The sequence below is a fragment of the Microcebus murinus genome, chromosome 3, assembly GCF_040939455.1.
Source record: "Microcebus murinus isolate Inina chromosome 3, M.murinus_Inina_mat1.0, whole genome shotgun sequence".
Taxonomy (NCBI): Eukaryota; Metazoa; Chordata; class Mammalia; order Primates; family Cheirogaleidae; genus Microcebus; species Microcebus murinus.
In genome coordinates, this window is record NC_134106.1 from 19,982,162 (window position 1) to 20,002,022 (window position 19,861).

The following is a 19,861-nucleotide window of genomic DNA, read 5'->3' on the forward strand; positions in this document are numbered from 1 at the left end:
GTACCAATATCAGACACTGGACATGGGTGCAATCTACACGGCTGGTTCAGATTTCACCAGTTATACGTGACTTTTAAAAAACAACCCATTCTGAAATTATCTTTTTCTACTTGAGCACATTTTCTTCATATCCCTACCTGACATATTTATTTTTCAAAACCTATATACAGAGGCCGGGCGCGGTGGCTCACGCCTGAAATCCCAGCACTCTGGGAGGCTGAGGCGGGTGGATTGCTCGAGCTCAGGAGTTCGAAACCAGCCTGAGCAAGAGCGAGACCTTGTCTCTACCATAAATAGAGAAAGAAATTAATTGGCCAACTGATATATATACAAAAAATTAGCCGGGCATGGTGGCACATGCCTGTAGTCCCAGCTACTCAGGAGGCTGAGGCAGTAGGATCACTTGAGCCCAGGGGATTGAGGTTGCTGTGAGCTAGGCTGATGCCACGGCACTCACTCTAGCCTGGGCAACAAAGCGAGACTGTCTCAAAAAGAAAAACAAAAAACCTGTATACACCATTGCTCTAAAGTTGAGCAGTCACCCTTGCTGTGTTACTGGCTCTGTTCCTGGCTTCTGTGTGATGTTGGGCAGACGAGCTGACTTCTCTGAGCTCTGGTTTTCTCATGTGAAGAGTGACGATACCAACCTCATAGGATTTTTGCCTGTAATCCCAGCACTCTAGGAGGACGAGGCAGGAGGATTGCTTGAGATCAAGAGTTCGGGACCAGCCTGAGCAAGAGCGAGACCCTGTGTCTACAAAAAATAGAAAAATGAGCCGGATGTGGTGCTGTATGGTTGTAGTCCCAGCTACTCAGGAGGCTGAGGCAGGAGGATTGCTTGAGCCCAGAAGCGTGAGGTTGCAGCAGTGAGCTATGATCATGCACTCTATCCCAGGCAACAGAGTGAGACCCTGCCTCAAAAAATAAAAATAATAATAACGGACCCAAAAGCCCTCTTTTTCTCACAGTACAATGGAATCTTTCTCTTTTAAATAATGTTCAAAATCAGTCTCCTCTGACGCTTTCCCATCACATCTCTAGTTTCCTTAGCTACCCTGTTCTGTGTGTAACATTTAATTTATACGATCCTGATTGTGTGCTCCATGTTCCTGTTGAATATATTTTCATTTCTATTTTTACCAATCAATAAGACAGGGTATTTGCAGGCAGAGACCTCAGTTCTTTAAGGTCTTTTAATTTCCAAGTCAATATATTGGATAAGAGCAGGGGTCCTCAAACTTTTTAAACAGGGGGCCAGTTCACTGTCCCTCAGACCGTTGGAGGGCCATTGGAGAGTGCGGTGCACATTCCACACATGCGCACTGTGGGCCTGGGATGAGTTGGCTGCTAAGCGGGACAGGCAGTGGCGGCAAAAACACTCTTCGGGCCAGATAAATTGCCCTCAGCAGGCCACATGTGGCCCGCTGGCCATAGTTTGAAGATGCCTGGATAAGAGCCTAGGTTTGGCGCCATCTGTAAAACGATAATTGTATCAACTTCGTAGACTTTTTGTAAAGATGAAAGAAAGAAAGCATAGTGCCTGGCACAGCCAAACTCAAAACATGTTAGCCGCTCTTGGTGGTCACGATGATGCCCCTTCACGTGTGTTTCCCCACGGAGCTTTGTCCTTGGGCCCCTGAGAGGTGATGGTGTGTCTGTCTCTATCTAGATTTCGATTTTTTAATAGCTGCTGGTGCTTCACACTCCAAGCATAATATAAAGATGAAAGACTTTAAGGGCCATTCCTGTTCTGATGTTCCATTTTCTTCTACCCTGCCTTCTTTCTAAGTTGGGAAAGAGATTTTAATAATAATTACCATAGTGATACTGATGATGATGATAATGATGAAAGCTAACAGTTATTGAGTGTTTATTATATGCCAGGAACAATTCTAAAAAACTTTACTTTTGTTAACTTACCTAGTCTGCACCGCAACCCCTTATTCCCATTTTGCAGATGAGTAGACCGAGGCAAGGGAGAACTTGAGTGCCTTGCCTAGGTTTGTACAGCTTGTCAGAGCTGGAACTAGGGTTTGAAGCCAGGCTTTCTGGCTCCTGAAAATGACTGGAATAAATTTTTCCTGCTGTTAATGGTCCCAAGAGACAGAATAAAAAAACATTCTGTTTATTTTTATCTGTTACTTGCTTGAAGAACGTTACCAAAGCCCAGGGAAGCCTACGGTTAGTAAAGAATTGAAGCCCTGACATTAAATCAATCGGACACCTTTCTCTCTTTTTAAATCCCATCCTCAATTAAGGTGGAAATCAGATTAACCAAGATTGGCCAGAAAGCGGTGAGTGTCTTAGAAGCTCGGTAGCTCAGAAAGGTCAGGCCGCTGATGGCTGCTGGTTTGTCTCTGAATTCAGACACGTCTCACCCAAACAGTCTCCCCAGGGAGAATTCAGCTGCCATTTGATTGTACTCCTGGTCAGATCTGTCTGGAAACTCAAACCCTGCCTCCTTCCCACATTCATTCTCATCAGCACCTCCTCTTGATCTCTTCAGTCCTGAACCTTCCTCGGACGACAAGAGACGGGTCCTGGCCCTGCACGTCCCTGTGCCACATGCCAGTCCTGAGGCCACAGGGCGGGCACTGTGTGATTTCCTCATCACCAATGAAACAAAACCAGGCTCTGCCTGTATGATTCCCGGCTTTAATTACCAATGGCAAATTGCTGCGTCACTCAGAATAATGAGAAGTTGGAAACGTCAGGGAATGATTCAATAAATCAGGGTCTAGTCAAAAGAGAGTGTAATAAGTGGCCATTAAAATGAAGTTTTGAAAAATATTTAATAGGACATTAAATGCCCACAATATAAGAAGAAGAAAATAGGTTTTAATACTATCCTGTAGGATCCCAATTTTCTGCATATATTTTTAAAATATGCATAAACATGGAAACAAAAACTAGAACATATACACTAAAATGTTAATAGTTATCTCCAAATTATATGATTATAAGTGATGTTTATGTATACCATTTTTATTTTTTCCTATTTTATAAATTTATACCCATAAGCATGTATTAGTTTTAAAATCAGAAGCAAGGAAAAAGAGAAGAGGGAAACTTTTTGATTTTCTTAAATGTTTCCTTGTTGAAGAGTGTTGATTCTTTGTTTCATGGGTCCACCGGTACTTACCAGCTCTAGCTCTCTCCACCCCTAGGCATCCGGCTCAGGTCTCACTTCTTCCAGGAAGTCTTCCTGGACTCATTGAACTAGAGATTTCTTCAGTTTTACAGATCCTTAGTCTCATCGTGACACATCATTAACTTTAAACGTGTGTAGGTCTTGTGTGCCCAGCTACAGAGTAGGTTCCTCGATGGCAGAGCCTGTATATTTTAAACTTCCTTCTCTTCCCTGCGTCACCCAACAAGTACGTTGCAAACTGCCGGAGTTCAGCTGATGTCAGTCGAACACAGACCTGGTCCTGGGGAGGGGGGCACATGATTGGATGCACCTTTCTCTCTGAACTTTGCTCCATTTCCTCCAATTCATCTGACATCGGTGTCTGTGCCATGAGCCCTGCATTAAATTTGATTGTAAATTGTTTTAAAAGAATTCCATTTGCTTTTGGTAGGAACGGTCAAGTCCAGCCCTTGTCTCTACAAGGAGATTGTGAAGCTGAGAAAATAAATATGAACTATTTTGAGCAAAAGGGCATTTTTCTCGGGGAATGGGGATAATGGAGTTGATGTTTATAAAAAGGAAACCAAGGGCAAGGAGAGGCGGTGACTTCCCTTGGTCTCACGCTGATCAAAGGCAGGTGAAGTCACATGTCACCAGCTTTCCTCCAGTCCTGCTGGGCTCAGGATACTGCATCGAGGTCAGAAGAAAATGAGACCTAAGGAATTTACAGTTTACATAGCGGGAAGAAAAGATGAGTCACGGAAATGACTTAGCCTGGTGGAGATTGCATAAGGTGACACGGTGCAGAGGAGGTGCCTGGGTCCAGCTGGCACAGGGCAGGGAAAGCCACTGGCCTAGCAGGTGTCGGGATCCACCCGGCCCCCGTGTCTGTGGCTCTGACTCTCCTGCCCCTTCACTATGTCCAGCTTGTGTCCCTGTCACCCAAACGTCCTCTCACCCACAGCTGTGGGGGACCACGTTCTGCTCCTCTAAAGACCTCCCAGCCCTTCTCACGCTGGCTTCTGACGCACCCCCTGCCTGCTGGATGGGGACTGTTCCTGGGGGCAGAGCAGGGGCAAGAGGACCACCTGCGTGGAGGAAAGACTCACAAAGACAGAACAACCCTCCCTTTATATCGGCCATCCCTTGTTAAATACTAAGTTGAAGGGTTGACATTTAATGCAGTGGCGAGCCACCTTCCTGCTTGACCGTGCAGCAAACTGGACCAAGGATTTGCCTTAAAGCTACATCTAGAATGAATTGAAAAGCAGGGACATGGGCCGCGTGGCCGGGTTCGCAAGGACTAGGTGTCGGTGTTGAGGAGGCTTCCAGCACGGTGGCTGTGGCAAAGGAGAGCACAGGATGGACTTGAGAAATTGTTGGAGACATATTTTTGGGAAGAGGATGGGAGATTAGGGAGCCTCATGGCACAGAGGCACATAAGTGTGACTTTGGACAGGCCACGTAACCTGTCTGGTCCTGCCTCTTTATCTATAAAATGAAAATAACAGTACCCACTTTATAGGGTTGTTGCAAGTATTATATGAAATATTTGAAAAGTGCTTGGCCTAGTGCTTAGCACAGCGCAGGTGGTAAACCCTGACATTTTTTTTTTTTTTTTTTTTTTTTTACCAGTTAAAGATCTACACATGAGAGACTAGAGCAGCAGTGAAGGGAGGAAAGGGTCCAAAGGGTAACATTGTGCCTCAGCAAACCTGGCTGGCAGATGATGCTGGGTTGGTAACAAGGAATTTAGGGGAACAGGCCTAGATTTTGAAATGCATGATGTGTTTGGGTTTTGAGACTGTATTTGTTTCAAACCACCAATCCCTGGGTAGTAGGGAGCTCTGATCAAGGGGACCAGTCAGTCACAAGAACAAGATCAGGCAAGCAGAGCAAAGGAGTAACAGGGCCGCAGTGCATAGGAGCCACGGGATGCACGCCGCTGGCAGCCCAGGCGCCAGTTCCTGAGTCCTCCGTGGGGAGCTGCCAGCACCTGCAAGATCTGCTGTCACATGCCGGCCAGGCAAAGAGCTGGGCCAGTGCTTCTCCCTCTGGCTACATGCCAGAATCACAGTGGAGCATCTTACACACCTCTGGCCCATCTTCAGGATGCAAGGCTCACTCTGATCAGTCAGGATTGCGACCACAGGCCAAGCCAAGAGTCAGCAAGGGAAGTGGGGAAGTTGGGGCAAGGCAGGCAGGAGGCCAGCATGTGGCACGGGTGGGGCAGAAGGAACCCTGACCCCAGTGAGCCAGGCCCCAAGCTACAGGTAGTGGCAGCCCTAGAAGATGAGTTGGGCACCAGGTTCAGGAACTGGAGCCAGCCGTTCTGCAATAGGAACTTTTCCCGAGGTCCCCCTAGGAGTGCTGTCTTGCAGACACCTGGAGATCTTTTGCTAAGTGCCTTGAAATTCATGATTGCTTTTCAGCTCAATCATACTGTCATTCCTTCACTCAACAAATAAGTCTGAGCACCCCCTGCCACCACCACCCGTGGGTTGGACCCTGTTCCAGCCCTGGAATGCGGTGTGGACAAGCAAAGATGCCACTCTCGAGGAGCTAACCTTCAAGTGGGGAGACAGGGTGTAGACACAGATGAAATGTGTCAGTTGGTGGAAAGTGCTGTGAAAAGGAATAACTCAGGCCAGAAAATCAAAGGGAATTGCTGGTTAGGGAAGCTCTTTCCAGGTAGGTGACAGCTGGGCAGAGACATTAGGGAAATGAGAGTGGGGGTTCGGAGGATACTGGGAAAAACATTCTGGATGGGGGGATATTCAGTTCGGGGGTCCTGAGCCAGGGTCCTGCAAGGAGGTCCCTGCGGTTGGGGCAGAATGAGCCACAGAGGCAAAGGAGGACAGGTCTAATCATCTTACAGTTTTAAAGGTGGAGGAAGCCACTGAAACCTTGTCATTGGACATTTGGTTAATCCCTACGGATGTGGCTTTTCAGTAACAGAGCAACTACGTACTAGTGAAATTGGCCATATCACTTTTCCCTCTCTTCCCTAAAATAGGAATAGAAATATTAGGTAAGACAGGTCCTAGTGGCAGAAGAGGATCCTTTACAAATCCACCTTCAGCTTGCTGTGGTCCATCTGCCAGACGTGGTCCCCAGAGAGTGAGAGTGGACCCTGGTGGAAAGAGCTTCTCTCTTAGAAATAAAATGGCTCAGAATTAAATGAGGCTTTTACAGGCATATGGCTGTGCGTCCACCTACTTCTTCTAGGTACTAACATGAAGAATAAATACCATCAGAAGCAAGATTAAAGAAATCTATAAAAGCATATTACTTAATCTCTTTTTACAAGGGAACTGTTTGTTTTCAGTTTCTTTTTAATGTTTTCTGGTTTTCTTCCTGCCTAGGTTTTGTGGCTCCCTTGAATTCACTTTGTTTGGGTTGGAAGCTGTGTAACCGTGCTGTGGGTTCCCAGCGCCCCACCCGGGTCTTGCCAAAGCCCTCCTGGGCTCTGCCCGTCCGGGAGGAGAACCTCATCTCCCGCTTTCCGCGCTGACTGCCCACCCAGGAAGCGTGGACAGCCACGCGTGGTTTCCTGTCCTCCGGCTGAGATTCCCAAAAAAATCTCTCTGGCTATATGATAGGTCCCTTTCTAAAGTGGAGCAGATAAGATGGTAAAGTGATAGCTTTAGGTTTGTTTTCCTAGTGATTTTTCTCTTATATTTCTTTCTTCCAGGAGAGATACAGCAAGCGCTATGGTTTTATAGTTACCTACCACATCTTCTTTTGAGATTCGCCGTGTGGTGAATTGCTTCAAACAAACAAACAAAAGACTGTTAATTTTTTCTATACCTTTTCTCCCCCAACGAGACTATTAATTTTGCCTCCCTACTTTATTTTTCTCAAAAACTAGGATTATAAAGGGTTAAAAACAAACAAGCAGGCTGGGCGCGGTGGCTCACGCCTGTAGTCCTAGCTCTCTGGGAGGCCGAGGCGGGCGGATTGCTCGAGTTCAGGAGTTCGAAACCAGCCTGAGCAAGAGTGAGACCCCGTCTCTACTATAAATGGAAAGAAATTAATTGGCCAACTAAAAATATACACAAAAAATTAGCTGGGCATGGTGGCACATGCCTGTAGTCCCAGCTACTCGGGAGGCTGAGGCAGGAGGATCGCTTGAGCCCAGGAGATTGAGGTTGCTGTGAGCTAGGCTGATGCCACGGCACTCACTCTAGCCTGGGCAACAAAGTGAGACTCTGTCTCAAAAACAAAAAACAAAAAAACCCACAAGCAAACAAATGATACTCCAGAGCCCAATACAGCAGAAAAATGTGCAGACACTTGTATACTGGTTTCCCCACATAAGCACCCTGACACCCAAGTGCCTCTAAGCTTCAACTGTTAGGGATTATTTTCTTTGCCATTAACGCTTTTTAAAAAATGCACATGCCCTCTAGAAGACTGTTTATCAGCTGCCAGCATCTCAAGGTTAGATAATGAGATCACTGAGGTAGGGGATTTGGGTTTTAGGGGGATGGGAATAAGAGCATGTTTCTAGATCCAGATAAGCATCCTGTGGGCTTAGAGGGCCTTAGTGGGAGAGAAATGAGGAAGAAAGGTGAAATGCCTCACAGAAAAGCAGCTGGCGGAGGGAAAGGAATCGACGACCGTCTCTGGAGGCTCTGCCTTTTGTCCTCCCTCTCTGTTTCCCTGGGCAGGTGGGCCCTCTCTGGTCACATCCAAGCTGATGACCTTCAGGGCTTCAGCCCTGGTCTTTCTTTCTCCTGAGCCCTAGCTCTCCTCGCCAGCCCCCTGCCAGATGATCCCATCTAGATGTCCCCACGCCCCCACCCCAGCCGCCTCTGTGTTCTCCATGTTGTCAGTGTCGCTGCTGTTCCTTAGATCTCTGGCCCCCAACCCCCAGGCTGTGGACTGGTACCGGTCCATGGCCTGTTAGGAACCGGGCCGCACAGCAGGAGGTGAGCGGCAGGTGAGCCAGCACAGCTTCGTCTGTATTTACAGCCGCTCCCCCTCACTGACATCACGGCACAAGCTCCACCTCCTGTCCCGTCAGCGGTGGCATTAGACTCTCATAGGAGCACAGACCCTACTGCAAACTGTGCATGCAGGGATCTAGGTCGTGCTCCTTATGAGAATCTGATGCCTGGTGATGTGAGGCGGAGCTGAGGCGGTGATGCTAGTGCTGAGGAGATTATCATTAGCAGAGAGGTTTGCTTCTGATTTTAAAAGGAATACATGCTTATGGGTATAAATTTGCAAAATAGGAAAAAAATAAAAATGAACATAAACATCACTTATAATCGCATATCTTGGAGATAGCTTTTAAAATTTTAGTGTATATGTTCTAGTTTTTGTTTTTGTGTTTATGCATATTTTAAAAATATATGCATGAAATTGGGATCCTACAGGATAGCATTAAAATCTATTTTCTTTTTGGTGGGCATTTACTTTCTTTCTAAATACTTTTCAAAACTTGATTTTAATGGCTACTTATTATTCTGTCTTTTGACTAGATCCTAATGTATTTAATCATTCCCTGTTGTTTCCAACTTTTCATTATTCTGAGTGATACTTGTGCACAGAGAACACCGTTACTTGCTCAAAGTCTCACATGCAGGAAGTGACAGTGCCAGGATTTGACCCAAGAGTCCAGGCCGTTGACAACTGTGCCTCACCGGCCCCTGCCCTCAGAGGTTGGACAAAAAGAGAAGACTAGAAGGAAATGCTGGGGAGTAAGTCAGGAAGCCCCCCTCCATGTCTTCCTCTGCAGGCCCTCTTGCCTCTCCCCCACTGGGGGGACGTGCCCTGGGGCCCTGCGTGTGACTGGTTCCCACCGGAGCCTGTGTGGCAGATCCCGGAGGCCTCCGTGCTGGGGGAGGTGCCTTCTGTGAGGGGGCTGTGGAGTAGAGTCTACACAAGGGGCGGCTTGAAGAGCTTCCCTTCTAGAAGACAAGAGAGCAGGAGGCCGGTAGGCTGTCCGGTTTCCATTTGGGAAGAGACTAAGTCAGTACTCAGACGAGGCCCTGCCCAGGCCTGCAGCCCTCGGAACCCTCCCCGGCCCGCTGGTGCTAACGGCCCGGCAGCCCCCGAGTGCCCCAGTGTGGAGGTTTCTGCTGTGAGACCGGAGATGGTGTTGCACTGCCCTTGATAAGTCTGGGTTCTAGCAGCTATGAGCCTGGCCTCTCTCCAGTGCAGGCCTCAGCTTATAGGCCCTTGGGGAAGTGTGAGGAAGGAACTGACTGGAATTTTTTTAGTCCTAACTTCTCCATGTTTCAGTTTCCTCAATCCCTTAAAATGCAAAGGGCCAACGTTCCTGTTGTAGGGACAGAGACGAAGGAGGCTGCTGGGAGAGTGTAGAGCGGGTCCTGCCTGGGCGCCGTGGGAACAAGCGTCCTGACAGCCGCTCCAGGCAGAGGACGGGGCAGCCCCAGGTTTAAGCCCTGGGCTTTAAGGCCCAAGGGGAGAATGTCCCTTGGGAGCTGTCCCATTTCGAGAAATAACCCTGGGAGTCAACCTGCTAGAGCCCAACACCTCCTCCCGGGCAGGGGCAGGGTGGGGATGCAGAGATGCCAGGAGTGACACTGGGTAGCCAGACTGAACCCAGAGAGCCTGGGCTTGCAGCCTGTCCACTCTCTGGCCTGTCCCTCCCTGGTCGCAGGCAGTGGAGGCCGAGGGGCACAGCTAGCCCCGTGGTGCAGGATCACAAATCAGTTATCTGACGTCCAGCCCCTGACAGTACCCACTGCTCTTTCCTCTTCCTGGCGGTGCCCGCCCCACGCCCCTCCCAATCCCGACTCCCAGAGAGCTGCTTTTCTCCGCCCTGTGTAAGCCTCTTTGTGTGATTAAAGTAATTCCCACTGAAGGAATTCATTCTTTTCTGAATGACCCTTAGGCTTAATCGTCCCAAGGCACATTTGCATTTCAAGCTGAGCGCTGGCTCTTACAAACAGAGTTCATCTCTAATTGGTGGAGTGAAGGGGCATTTATTTTTTTGCAGGGGGGTGGGAGGACTTTCCCAGTCCCTTGCCTGTTCTTCAGGCCCCTCCCTGACAGCCTCCTCTCCCCACACCCCTGCAGCGAGGCGGGAGCCGGGATGCTGACGGCAGAGCAATGATTCTCGTTCCTTCACTAACGGAAGCTCTTTATGGGGAGACCTGGAGTCGTCCACTTTTATTAATTTTGCCAGAGTTTGTGTTATCATTGATTTCCTAACCCCATCGCCTCACAGCACCAAAAGACAAAGGAGGAAGTCAACTCAGTCTTCTCAATGGAGTAAATTTAGCTTTATAAAAATGTACCACGTGGTCCTTAGCTTTTCTGTTCTGCCACAGATTGGTGAAAGCCTCACTGGGGGGCTGGCATTGGAGAACGACTGGCTGGCTGGCCTGTGGGGCCCAGCCCAACCCTAAAGTGCTGCTGTTTTCATATACCGGGTCTTACTGCATTAAGGATGCATTTTCAAGTGTTAATAATTAATGGTAATGTTAATTTATCATAGTTTCACATAACATCCTATAGTGGAAGTGGCCCCAGGAGACAGGCTGGTAGAAGGAGATTGAGGAGCAGAGAATAAAGGAAGTAGGGAGCAGATGAGGGGCGGGTAGGGAGAGCAGCTGCCCCTTAAAGCTGTGTCTGTGTTATGGTCCTGTCCCCGAAGTGTGCGGTGGCTCCTGACCTTCTGTACGCTCCCACCCAAGGAGCCTCAAAATGCTCCTGTGGCCTGGCTTCACCCTTGCATGTGTGGCCGTGCCTGACCCCTGAGCAAAAGACATGAAGTAAAAATGGCAGATGTCTTGGCACGTGGCGTAGGGAAGCAGTGAGAGATGCCAGCCCCAGGGGAAGCGGGGCCCTGGCACCTCAAGGGGGGACCTTTCTGTTTCCAGCCTGGGTTCGTTGTCAGGAGCTGCGCTGGCCCTAGCCCTTGCTCCCAGGTCTCCCCGGCCTGACCGGGAGGCGTTACTCACTGGTTTTTCTCATTCCCGTTCCAGGTGTGTGCGGCTGCTGTGGCGCCCTACGCCCCAGGTACAAAAGGCTGGTTGACAACATCTTCCCCGAGGATCCCGAGGTGGGTCACAGCTCTGGCAGGCATTCGGCTCTCCCCATAGTGGTGGGGAGGGCAGGCCTCTCAGCACCCCCAGCCACTGGGCCTTTCCAGACAAACTGAGACCTCGGCCACAGCCCCGGGCAGGGCCATGAGGATGAAGAGGACACGTGGATCTCTCTGAAGTCAGGATCTCTGGGAGGCAGTTGGAAGTTCGTGTGGGCCTGCTTTTAGCCATTACCGTCCAACCGAGACAGCTTTCTCACATGCCTCTTTGGGTGATGCTCCTTGAGCTGCTAGCTCTATGGGTGGTGACATTTCCCTGCTGTTTGGTGTGAGCACTCTCCTGTCTTGGGTTTGCTCAGAAGCCTGTGTCTCTCTGGCTCCTGCCAGTGTCTGGGGAGCAGGGACCATGGAAGGCCCGGCTCCGTGGACCATGGAAGGCCTGGCTCCTTGGCTTCCAAGCTGCCACGCCACCGTCAGGATGCCTTATGGGTTGTGAGCTGAGAAACATCAGGACTGATGTAACTCGACTTGCTCTCTGGGAATCAACGGCCTCTTCTTGATGGGCAGGAGAGGATCTGGTTTCCAGCATCCTCTGGAGAATTCCCTAATTGCTACAGAGCTGCCTTCTTCCTGTGCACATCTTAGTGCCGGATATCCAGCACGTTTTAATTCTGAGTGGCTTTTAATGAAGCCTTGTCATTCATTCATACACCCTCACACACGTACACTCGTATGTATGTATACACACACCCACACATATGGATGTGTACATTCATGTGTGCATATACATACATATGTACACACACATATATCCTCACACGTACACACACACACATATCCTCACACGTGTACACGTATATATACATGTATATCATTTACTATTCCTATTTATAGCTAGCACACTTTGGCCTAGATTGCGAGTTCCTGGAGGGCAGGAACATGCTTTAGTCACCTGTGTGTCCCCAAAAACCACATGTTGTCTGGCACACGCATAATGGACACTCTGTGAATGCTGATGAAATTGAATTATTATTTCCCTCTAGACTTGAACTCGCCTAGCCCTGGTGTGGCCACGGTGAGTGTGAGCTGTCTTCTCTTGTAGGATGGCCTGGTGAAGACCAACATGGAGAAGCTGACCTTCTATGCCCTCTCAGCTCCGGAAAAGCTAGATCGAATTGGCGCCTACCTCTCCGAGAGGCTCATCCGTGATGTGGGTCGTCATCGATACGGGTAAGTAGTCTGCGAAGGAGAGAGAGAGATTTTCAGGAGCTATGTTATGTTATTAGGCTAAACACGGGGTCCTTTTAAGAAAATGACAGCCGACTGGGTTATGGAACAGACCGAGAAACTGGTTACTGGGGTTGAGGAGTGTGTCCCGGGTGCTCTTCCAAAGGCAGGGTAGAATCTGATGCCACTGCCACGGTTTGGGGAGAAGGGAGTGCTGACTTCCTAGGAGACTTCCTCTTTTAGCACCATCCACCCCTCGAATTTCTGTACAGAAGCCGTCACCCGCAGGGGCTGGGGCCTTAAAAAATTAGTGTTACCCAGAATGCGCTGCTGTCCTCCTCAGACCTGCTCTGCCTCATTCCCCGTACTGCCCTAAAAAGTGTGGAGGAGCCATCAACGTTCTAGCAAGAAGGCAAGGTTGGGGCATTTTGTCCATTAAAAATACACTGAAGTGAAATATTTATCAATCTCCTGAGAGGGAAGGACTTTCTATGTTTAGAAGAGAGAAGAAATCTTAAAGAAAATGACTGATCAATAGATTTAAATGTTTAAAAATTTAAGTATTTTGATGTCAAGAAAGAAACACTCAAACTTTTAAAAGACAAGCAATGAAAAAGTACTTTCAAAAAATAAGACAGAGGATTCAAACTTAGATATTCATAGCACATAACAAACAGTGAGGGTTAGTGGGAAACTGAGACCCTGAAAGATTGGAGGCAAGGGCCACAGGTAAGCAACTTACACAAGGGGAGGTAGAACTCGCTGCAAACACGGTGTGATAGTCAACAGACTTGTAATCGAGCATGTGTATTGAAATACTGAGATATTATCTTACCAAATTAATAAAAAAGTAGGTATAATTTCTGGTGTTAACCAAGAGATGATAAAAAGGGAGGCATTTTCATACATTTCTAGAAAAAGTGCAAATGGGTTAAAACTTTAGAAAGTAATTTTGAAATATGCGTCAAGAGCTTCAGAAACACTTAATGCCCTTTAACGTAGTAATTCTATTTCTTTTTAGCTATCCCAAGGAATCGTTCTTAAGTAAAATCTACCTTTACACACAGAGATGTTCATTATGATGTTTTATATAATCATGAAAAAATGGAAAAAAACTTGCCTGTCCACCTAGCGGAGAATAGTTCAGTAAATTATGGTGTATATCATATGATAAAATGTTATCTACTCAATAAAAATGGTATTTAGAAAGATGTTTTCCATATAATATGGAAAATGCCTTAAGTAAATGAAAAATAAAATGCAAATTATGTACACAGTATTTACAGTCAAGTTAAAAAATAACAAAAAATCTCAATGACTAGAAAATATAATAACTACAAATATACCCATATATTAAGAGTATACCCATATATTAATGTGGGTATACTCTTATATACCCATATATTAAGAGTATTCATTTTATGAGCAGTGTGACTGAAGTTTTTTGTTTTGTTTTCTTCTACTTTTTTTGTGTGTTTCCTAAATATTCTCTCTCAAGCACATGTTACTTCCACAGTAAAAAAAAAAAGAACAAGTGAGCCACAGGGCACGTTGAGTTTGTGCCCTACCATCACGCCACAACTGGGAGAGACTGGACGTCAGGACACAGCTCAGATGGCCTGGTGGCATTGCTCATGGGCCTGAGGGCTGCGTAGATTCAGGGCAGCTGTTCCTAAGTCCAGTTGGTTCTATTCCCCCCAGACTCTTTTTGATCCTTCCTCTGTGTTCCTCTGCTCCTGCCTTCCTCCCGCTCCCACTCTTAATTCTTTTAGTCGCGATTATGGCAGTAGCCTTGGAAACTGTCTTCCTGATCCCGTCTCGCCCATGCTGGTCCTTCCGGGTTAATACTGCTAGCCGTGCTCTTCACACACAGACCCCACTATTCCTTCCTGGCTCCTTTAGAATAAAATCCAAGCTCCTCAGCTTGACTTAGGGTCTTCCACAACCTGCTCCTAACCCAGCTGAGCCACCACTCCTGCCGCATCTGCCGTGGACCCACTCCAGATGGACTGGCCGACCCAGCCTACCCCAGCCCTGGCTCTCTGGGCTTCCTGCCCTTGGGCCTTTGTGGCAGTCCCTCACCTTGACCACCCTTGATGGACCCATCCTCCACTGCCTGTCAGCCCCTCTGCCCTCCAAGACCCTTTTCTCCTGGTGGGGAAGACAGAGTGAGCCTTGAACTAGAGCGAGTAGGTTTGCATGGTGCAGACGAGGTGGGAAGGTCTAGAATGTGCAGGCCCCACCAACTAATCTCAAAGCAAGCTTCCCCTGGTGTAAAAGAAGGACTCAAACCAATACGTTCCTATGATCATTTTATATAATAAAATTAGATTACATGCTCAATAAGAAAAGCATGAATATACTGCACATGCAGATTATGTAAAAGGCCTCGACATATTGTAAAGTATATGCAAGTAAGTAAAAATGATTTTATCCTAGGTTGAACTGAAAACTAATCTGCTAGCTCTAACATTAAACATTTAATACTAATTTCGCCTGCCCTCTCTGCGGTGATCGTTGTCTCCTGCAGCCAGCAGAGCCACTTAGAGTCATTCTGCTGCCCTTAGAATTGCAATTCAAAATTAGTATCATTCTGTTAAAAATAGCCATTGCAGCATGTAAGTATTTAAAACCTAAAGGCCTCACTGAGGACTTTATTCATAAACATTTAGAGAGGAAAAATCTGTTAGATTTGATCTCTTGTTCTCTCTCTTTGCCCTCCCTGCCTTTCCCTACCCAATGCCACATGCATCATTATTTTCTTCTCGTCGTGGATGGCAGCTTTGGCAGAGGAAAATATTCACACACAGACAGTGGGAGGCACTGCGTCTCCCTGCTGTGATGCAGGGGGCTGCATTTGTGTTTTGACCATGTGGACGTGAACTTTGGGTGTTGGACCCCGTGAAAGAACCACCCTCCTCCACCCCACTGCCTCCCTGCATTGTCACCTCGTTGCTGTTGTGTTTTGGACGCTGGTTCTCAAGCGTTTAGTGGGGGGTCGGGAGTGGTCAAATATGGGTGGAGAGGACAAGATGTGAATTCTAAGGTATTGTTCCTTGGCATGGAATCTGATGGGCAGTGTACACAGAGCAGCGACAAGCGAGCAGTCCTTCTATTTTTCTCTTTGTATGTTTCTCTTTGTATTTTTCTCTTTGTATGTATATATTCCTCTTTGTATGTTTCCTTTCCAGTTTAGCCCAAGCGCTAGCACACCCCTGGAAACTGCAGACAGTGAGACTAGGGTCAGTCGACAATGACCGCTGAGTGTGGACAGGTGCAGAATGCTGTATTAGGTGCTGTCAGGGTCCCCAGTGCCTGGAGCTCTCACCCAGCCCAGGGCCAAGCCCTGGAGGATGGAGACGTCCATGCCAAAGAGAATTGGGCTACTCTAACCTGAGGACCCTGGCCCCAGAGGTGACGCAGTGGGGCTCGCAAGAGATACGTGTTCCCCAGAAGGACCCTGAACCCCATTGGAGGACAGGCTGACCTTTGGGTAGAGATACTGCAAGACTCCTACTAGATGGGGAGCATCATCCTTCCCCTGCTCAGTTGAGGTCAGCCCCCTCGTCCTACTCCTGGGCTCCTGAACAGGTTCTTTCTAGGAGTGTGCTGGCCAAATATGTCCAAACTGCCTAGAATGAGAGGTTCTTTTTCAAGGCCACTGCTCTTTGAGTGACTCCTGCGCAATGACTAGCTCTACTAAAGCTACCTCCCTCTCCCTACTGATCCTGATCCCTGACCCTGGAGCTGCCTGTCCCTTTCAACTAAGTCTGGTTCCCATACGTCACATCCCGCTCCTCCTTTCATGGAAGCTCAGCGCATCTCCTGGTTTCCAGGGCTGCTCCTGACTGAGCACAAGGGGGTCAAGCAGATCCAGCTGCCTGTCCTGGGACTCAGGACAAGGTACTTCTTGCCTCCCTCCTAAACACCAGGACTGCTGTGTCTTTTCCTCAGTTGTTGTAACTCCCCTCTGCCTCGGTCCCTGACCCCGAGTTCCTCTTGCTGTAGCTGCCAAGTGTCCTCTCCTGGCCTCCATTGCTGCCCATGAACCCCACTCTCTCCCAGATCCCTTGGGTTCTTCCCTCCTCTCACCTGCTGGGAAGCCCCACTGTCACCTCTGGGACCCTTGTCATCAGCTGTTGCTGTGGTCTGTAATCTGCTCTTGCCCTCCCCAGTGGGCCCTGCTCCTTCCTACCTGATCCTGCTCCAAGTACCCAGTTAGGCCAGTTCAGATTCCCAGACCCTTCCAGGACACCAGCCCCAGATCAGATCTCTGCTGACAGGAATCTTCTGAACCTAACCCTGTCTGGTAGACATCACCCTGGGAATCCCTTGCTCTATTCCTGTTGAGAGGGTAGGCCTAACAGATAGGATCTACTCAACAAAACAGCACAAACACAGAGAGCATTGAACTAGGGGCCCCTAAGGTCCCATTGACTTCTAATTTTCTAAGATTTTTTAAGAAGTTCAAGTTCATAATTGCAAACATTCCATCTTTGGTATTGAGATCGGAGATGAGGAACAAAGGATAATAGTGTATTCAAACTAGGCCTTACACGCCTTTACTTTTCAGTTTCACTTCTATCATAATGTTCACCTTCCTGCAAAATGGAGACTTTCCACTTTCCGCTCCTGGTAAGTAGCCAATTTTTTCCCCCTTAGCAAAGGATGGTTTTTCCATATCAGGAATTTCTGGAATTTTTTTTTTTTGCAGGAAAAGGAAAAGCATTAATCTCAGCTGTGGGGTTTGGGAGGCCTTCTGGTTTCTTCTCTTGCCAAGCCCCACCCCACTCCTTCCGTGGTGTCGCTTAAACGCTGTGATAATGGCAAAATGCCGCAGACCCCTGCATGCAGACGGTTCCCAGCGTGATTCATAAGGGAAGAGAATCCCACGCGGCCTGCTCGCATTTCCTACCCACTATGCCTGGCTGCCTGAACATGTCCAGGTCTCTCTGCAGGGCAAGTTTGTCCCCTTTGGAAGGGCTCCAGCCCAGTCTGCTTCCCCAGCCCTATAGGATTCAGTCTCTGCCTCCGTGCGGCCTGCACAGTGGACCTGCAACGTGCCAGGACTGGGTCTGTGAGGCCCGGCAGGACTCTTGGACTGCGACTGTGCCAGACCATGAAGGGCAAGGCTACAGAGCCAGGAGCGCCCCACCCCACCCCAGAGTGGGGAGGGGCTCGCGTTCACCATTGGAGCTCCAAGACCCAAGGCTGCCTTTGTATTTGGAGGCCGCTCTGTAGATAGAACATGGCATGATCCATTTGTGACTGTGCCCAGAGACAACTACTTAATAATATTTAATCATATTTTCATTTAGCTTAATACTGTTAAATAATAATTTAATAATAGTTGATGCAACTTATCTAGAAGGAAAAATGCAGAGTATAGAGGCTGTTTTTTTTTTTAATGGTTGCTTGGTATAGAAGTTAGCTCAAGGTTACCTAAGAAAAGATATCTGATGTCTTTAGGGGAAAAAAAGAACATTTAGAAGAAGGCATGACTTCTGTTACTTTTGTGTGTTTGGATTTGCAAAGCTGTCTCAGGTCGGAAGCAGTTTGGCTCGTAACTGAGGCAGTTTGACCATGCAGTATCTGAAATTGGGCTGGTGTCTCAAGAAGATTGGAGCCTCATGTTGTTGCCTTGCAGTGGCTCCAGAGATTGTCCTGTAGTCGTTTTTCCTGAGCTTTGTGTTTAAAAAAAAAAAGAGAGAGAGAGAGAGACAGAATAGTTAATCAAGAATTTCTAATATTTTTCCGACATTCAGTGATGGATATGATTTAGATCAAGACATACAGAAGAACAATCTTTTAGCTAATCCTTTATTACATTTACAGCATATGAACCTGGCCTTGGAGCTTCAGGCAACTTTAACGTTGTAAAAGCCTGTAGTGACAGCTTTTACTGCGATCTTGTAAGAGAGGCCTTTTTCTACATGCTTTTGACTTAGCCCTAGCCTGATTATTTGGCACCCCAGCTAGGCTTTGGAGTTCTCTGCTTACTTTGTCTCCCCTGTCATTTCTTCGTATCAGGAAGTACTTTTCTGTTCCACATAATTTGACTTTACAAGTGGAAGGATCACCATCCTGTAATGGGCACGTAAGTCTGGAAAGTCTTGCAATAATCTCACCTCTAGCACGATAGGAAACATTTCCAACTCCTCCTTCTCTTTCCTGTGAGATCAGCCACTTGATTTGCTTTGAATTTCTCAAGATTCACCTTTATTTGCACCGCAAGTTTCCAAAGCACCCCGACCCTGAATGCCAGGTGCCTGTGCTATTCACGATACTAAGAGACTCAGAAAGACAGTGGCTCCGGCAACAGGGAAGTGAAGTGTTTTTCCTCTCTCTCGCATCAGGGTCGGATGCAGGCTGGCTGGCTCTGCGCCATGAGGTCATTCAGGAAATTCAGCACGCGGCTTTCCTCTCTGAGTCTCCGGTGGGTGCCACTTCCCAGCTGGCAGGAAGAAGGAAAGAGAGGACAGGGAGGGCAGTTCTGTCTTACGACAGCAGAGGCTGACATTGTTCACGCCACTTCCCCTCCTTTTCATGGCATTGTTTCATAACAGTCGTGCGGCCTCACCTGGCAGCAAGAGAGACTGGGAAATGCGGTCTCTCGCGAGCAGCGCGGGCACAGGTACAATTCTAAATTATTAGGGAAATGCAGGGAGCAGATTGCAGGGGCGACATCTAACATTCTACCCCAGAAAGCTGCCTCCTTAAAGAAAACTATAAAGATTTTAACCAAAATAATTCCTGACACATTTGCTACTGCTTCCTCATTAGAAATAAAACAAAAACCCACCTCTTTTCTCTATCTACCTTGTTTTCTTTAGAATGCAAAATGCTTCATGATGTAGACCTTACTGGTTAGTGAGGTCTTACATGGAGTAAGACTTACATGGAGCAAGTGTTGAGTTTGAGCTTAGAGGTATGTTTTTAATTCCTGTTAGGAATTTGATTCTTGGCATTTTTCTTGGGACTTAAGGGAAGCGCTGAGGAAGACAACACCCAGAATAATTAGGGATTGTCCTGTGAAGACTAGTTTGGGAGGGATTGGGTATATTTCACATGGAGAGAAGAGCGAATCATGAATGAGATTGTTACTTTCAAGTGCTTGAAGAGCTGGCAGGTAAGAGACGACGTGGCCCTCTTTTTGCTGCTCCTAAAAGTAGATTTGTGAATACAGGATAGAAGTTATTATGCTTTAGATTAAAACATAAAAAGGTTTTAGGCCGGGCGTGGTGGCTCACGCCTGTAATCCTAGCTCTCTGGGAGGCCGAGGCGGGCGGATTGCTCAAGGTCAGGAGTTCGAAACCAGCCTGAGCAAGAGGGAGACCCCGTCTCTACTATAAATAGAAAGAAATTAATTGGCCAACTGATATGTATATAAAAAAAAAATTAGCCGGGCATGGTGGTGCATGCCTGTAGTCCCAGCTACTTGGGAGGCTGAGACAGAAGGATCGCTTGAGCCCAGGAGTTTG

At 47.7% G+C, this 19,861-nt stretch overlaps 1 protein-coding gene across 1 annotated transcript in view; it reads left to right on the plus strand.

Moving 5' to 3' along the window:
• Window positions 1-19,861, plus strand: part of EFR3B (EFR3 homolog B) — a 79,675-nt gene that overhangs the window by 21,947 nt on the left and 37,867 nt on the right. Inside the window, exons 2-3 of the mRNA XM_012788125.2 lie at window positions 11,095-11,171; window positions 12,256-12,383. Of these exons, the coding sequence (XP_012643579.1) occupies window positions 11,095-11,171; window positions 12,256-12,383 (205 nt within the window). The remainder of the gene's footprint in view (window positions 1-11,094; window positions 11,172-12,255; window positions 12,384-19,861) is intronic.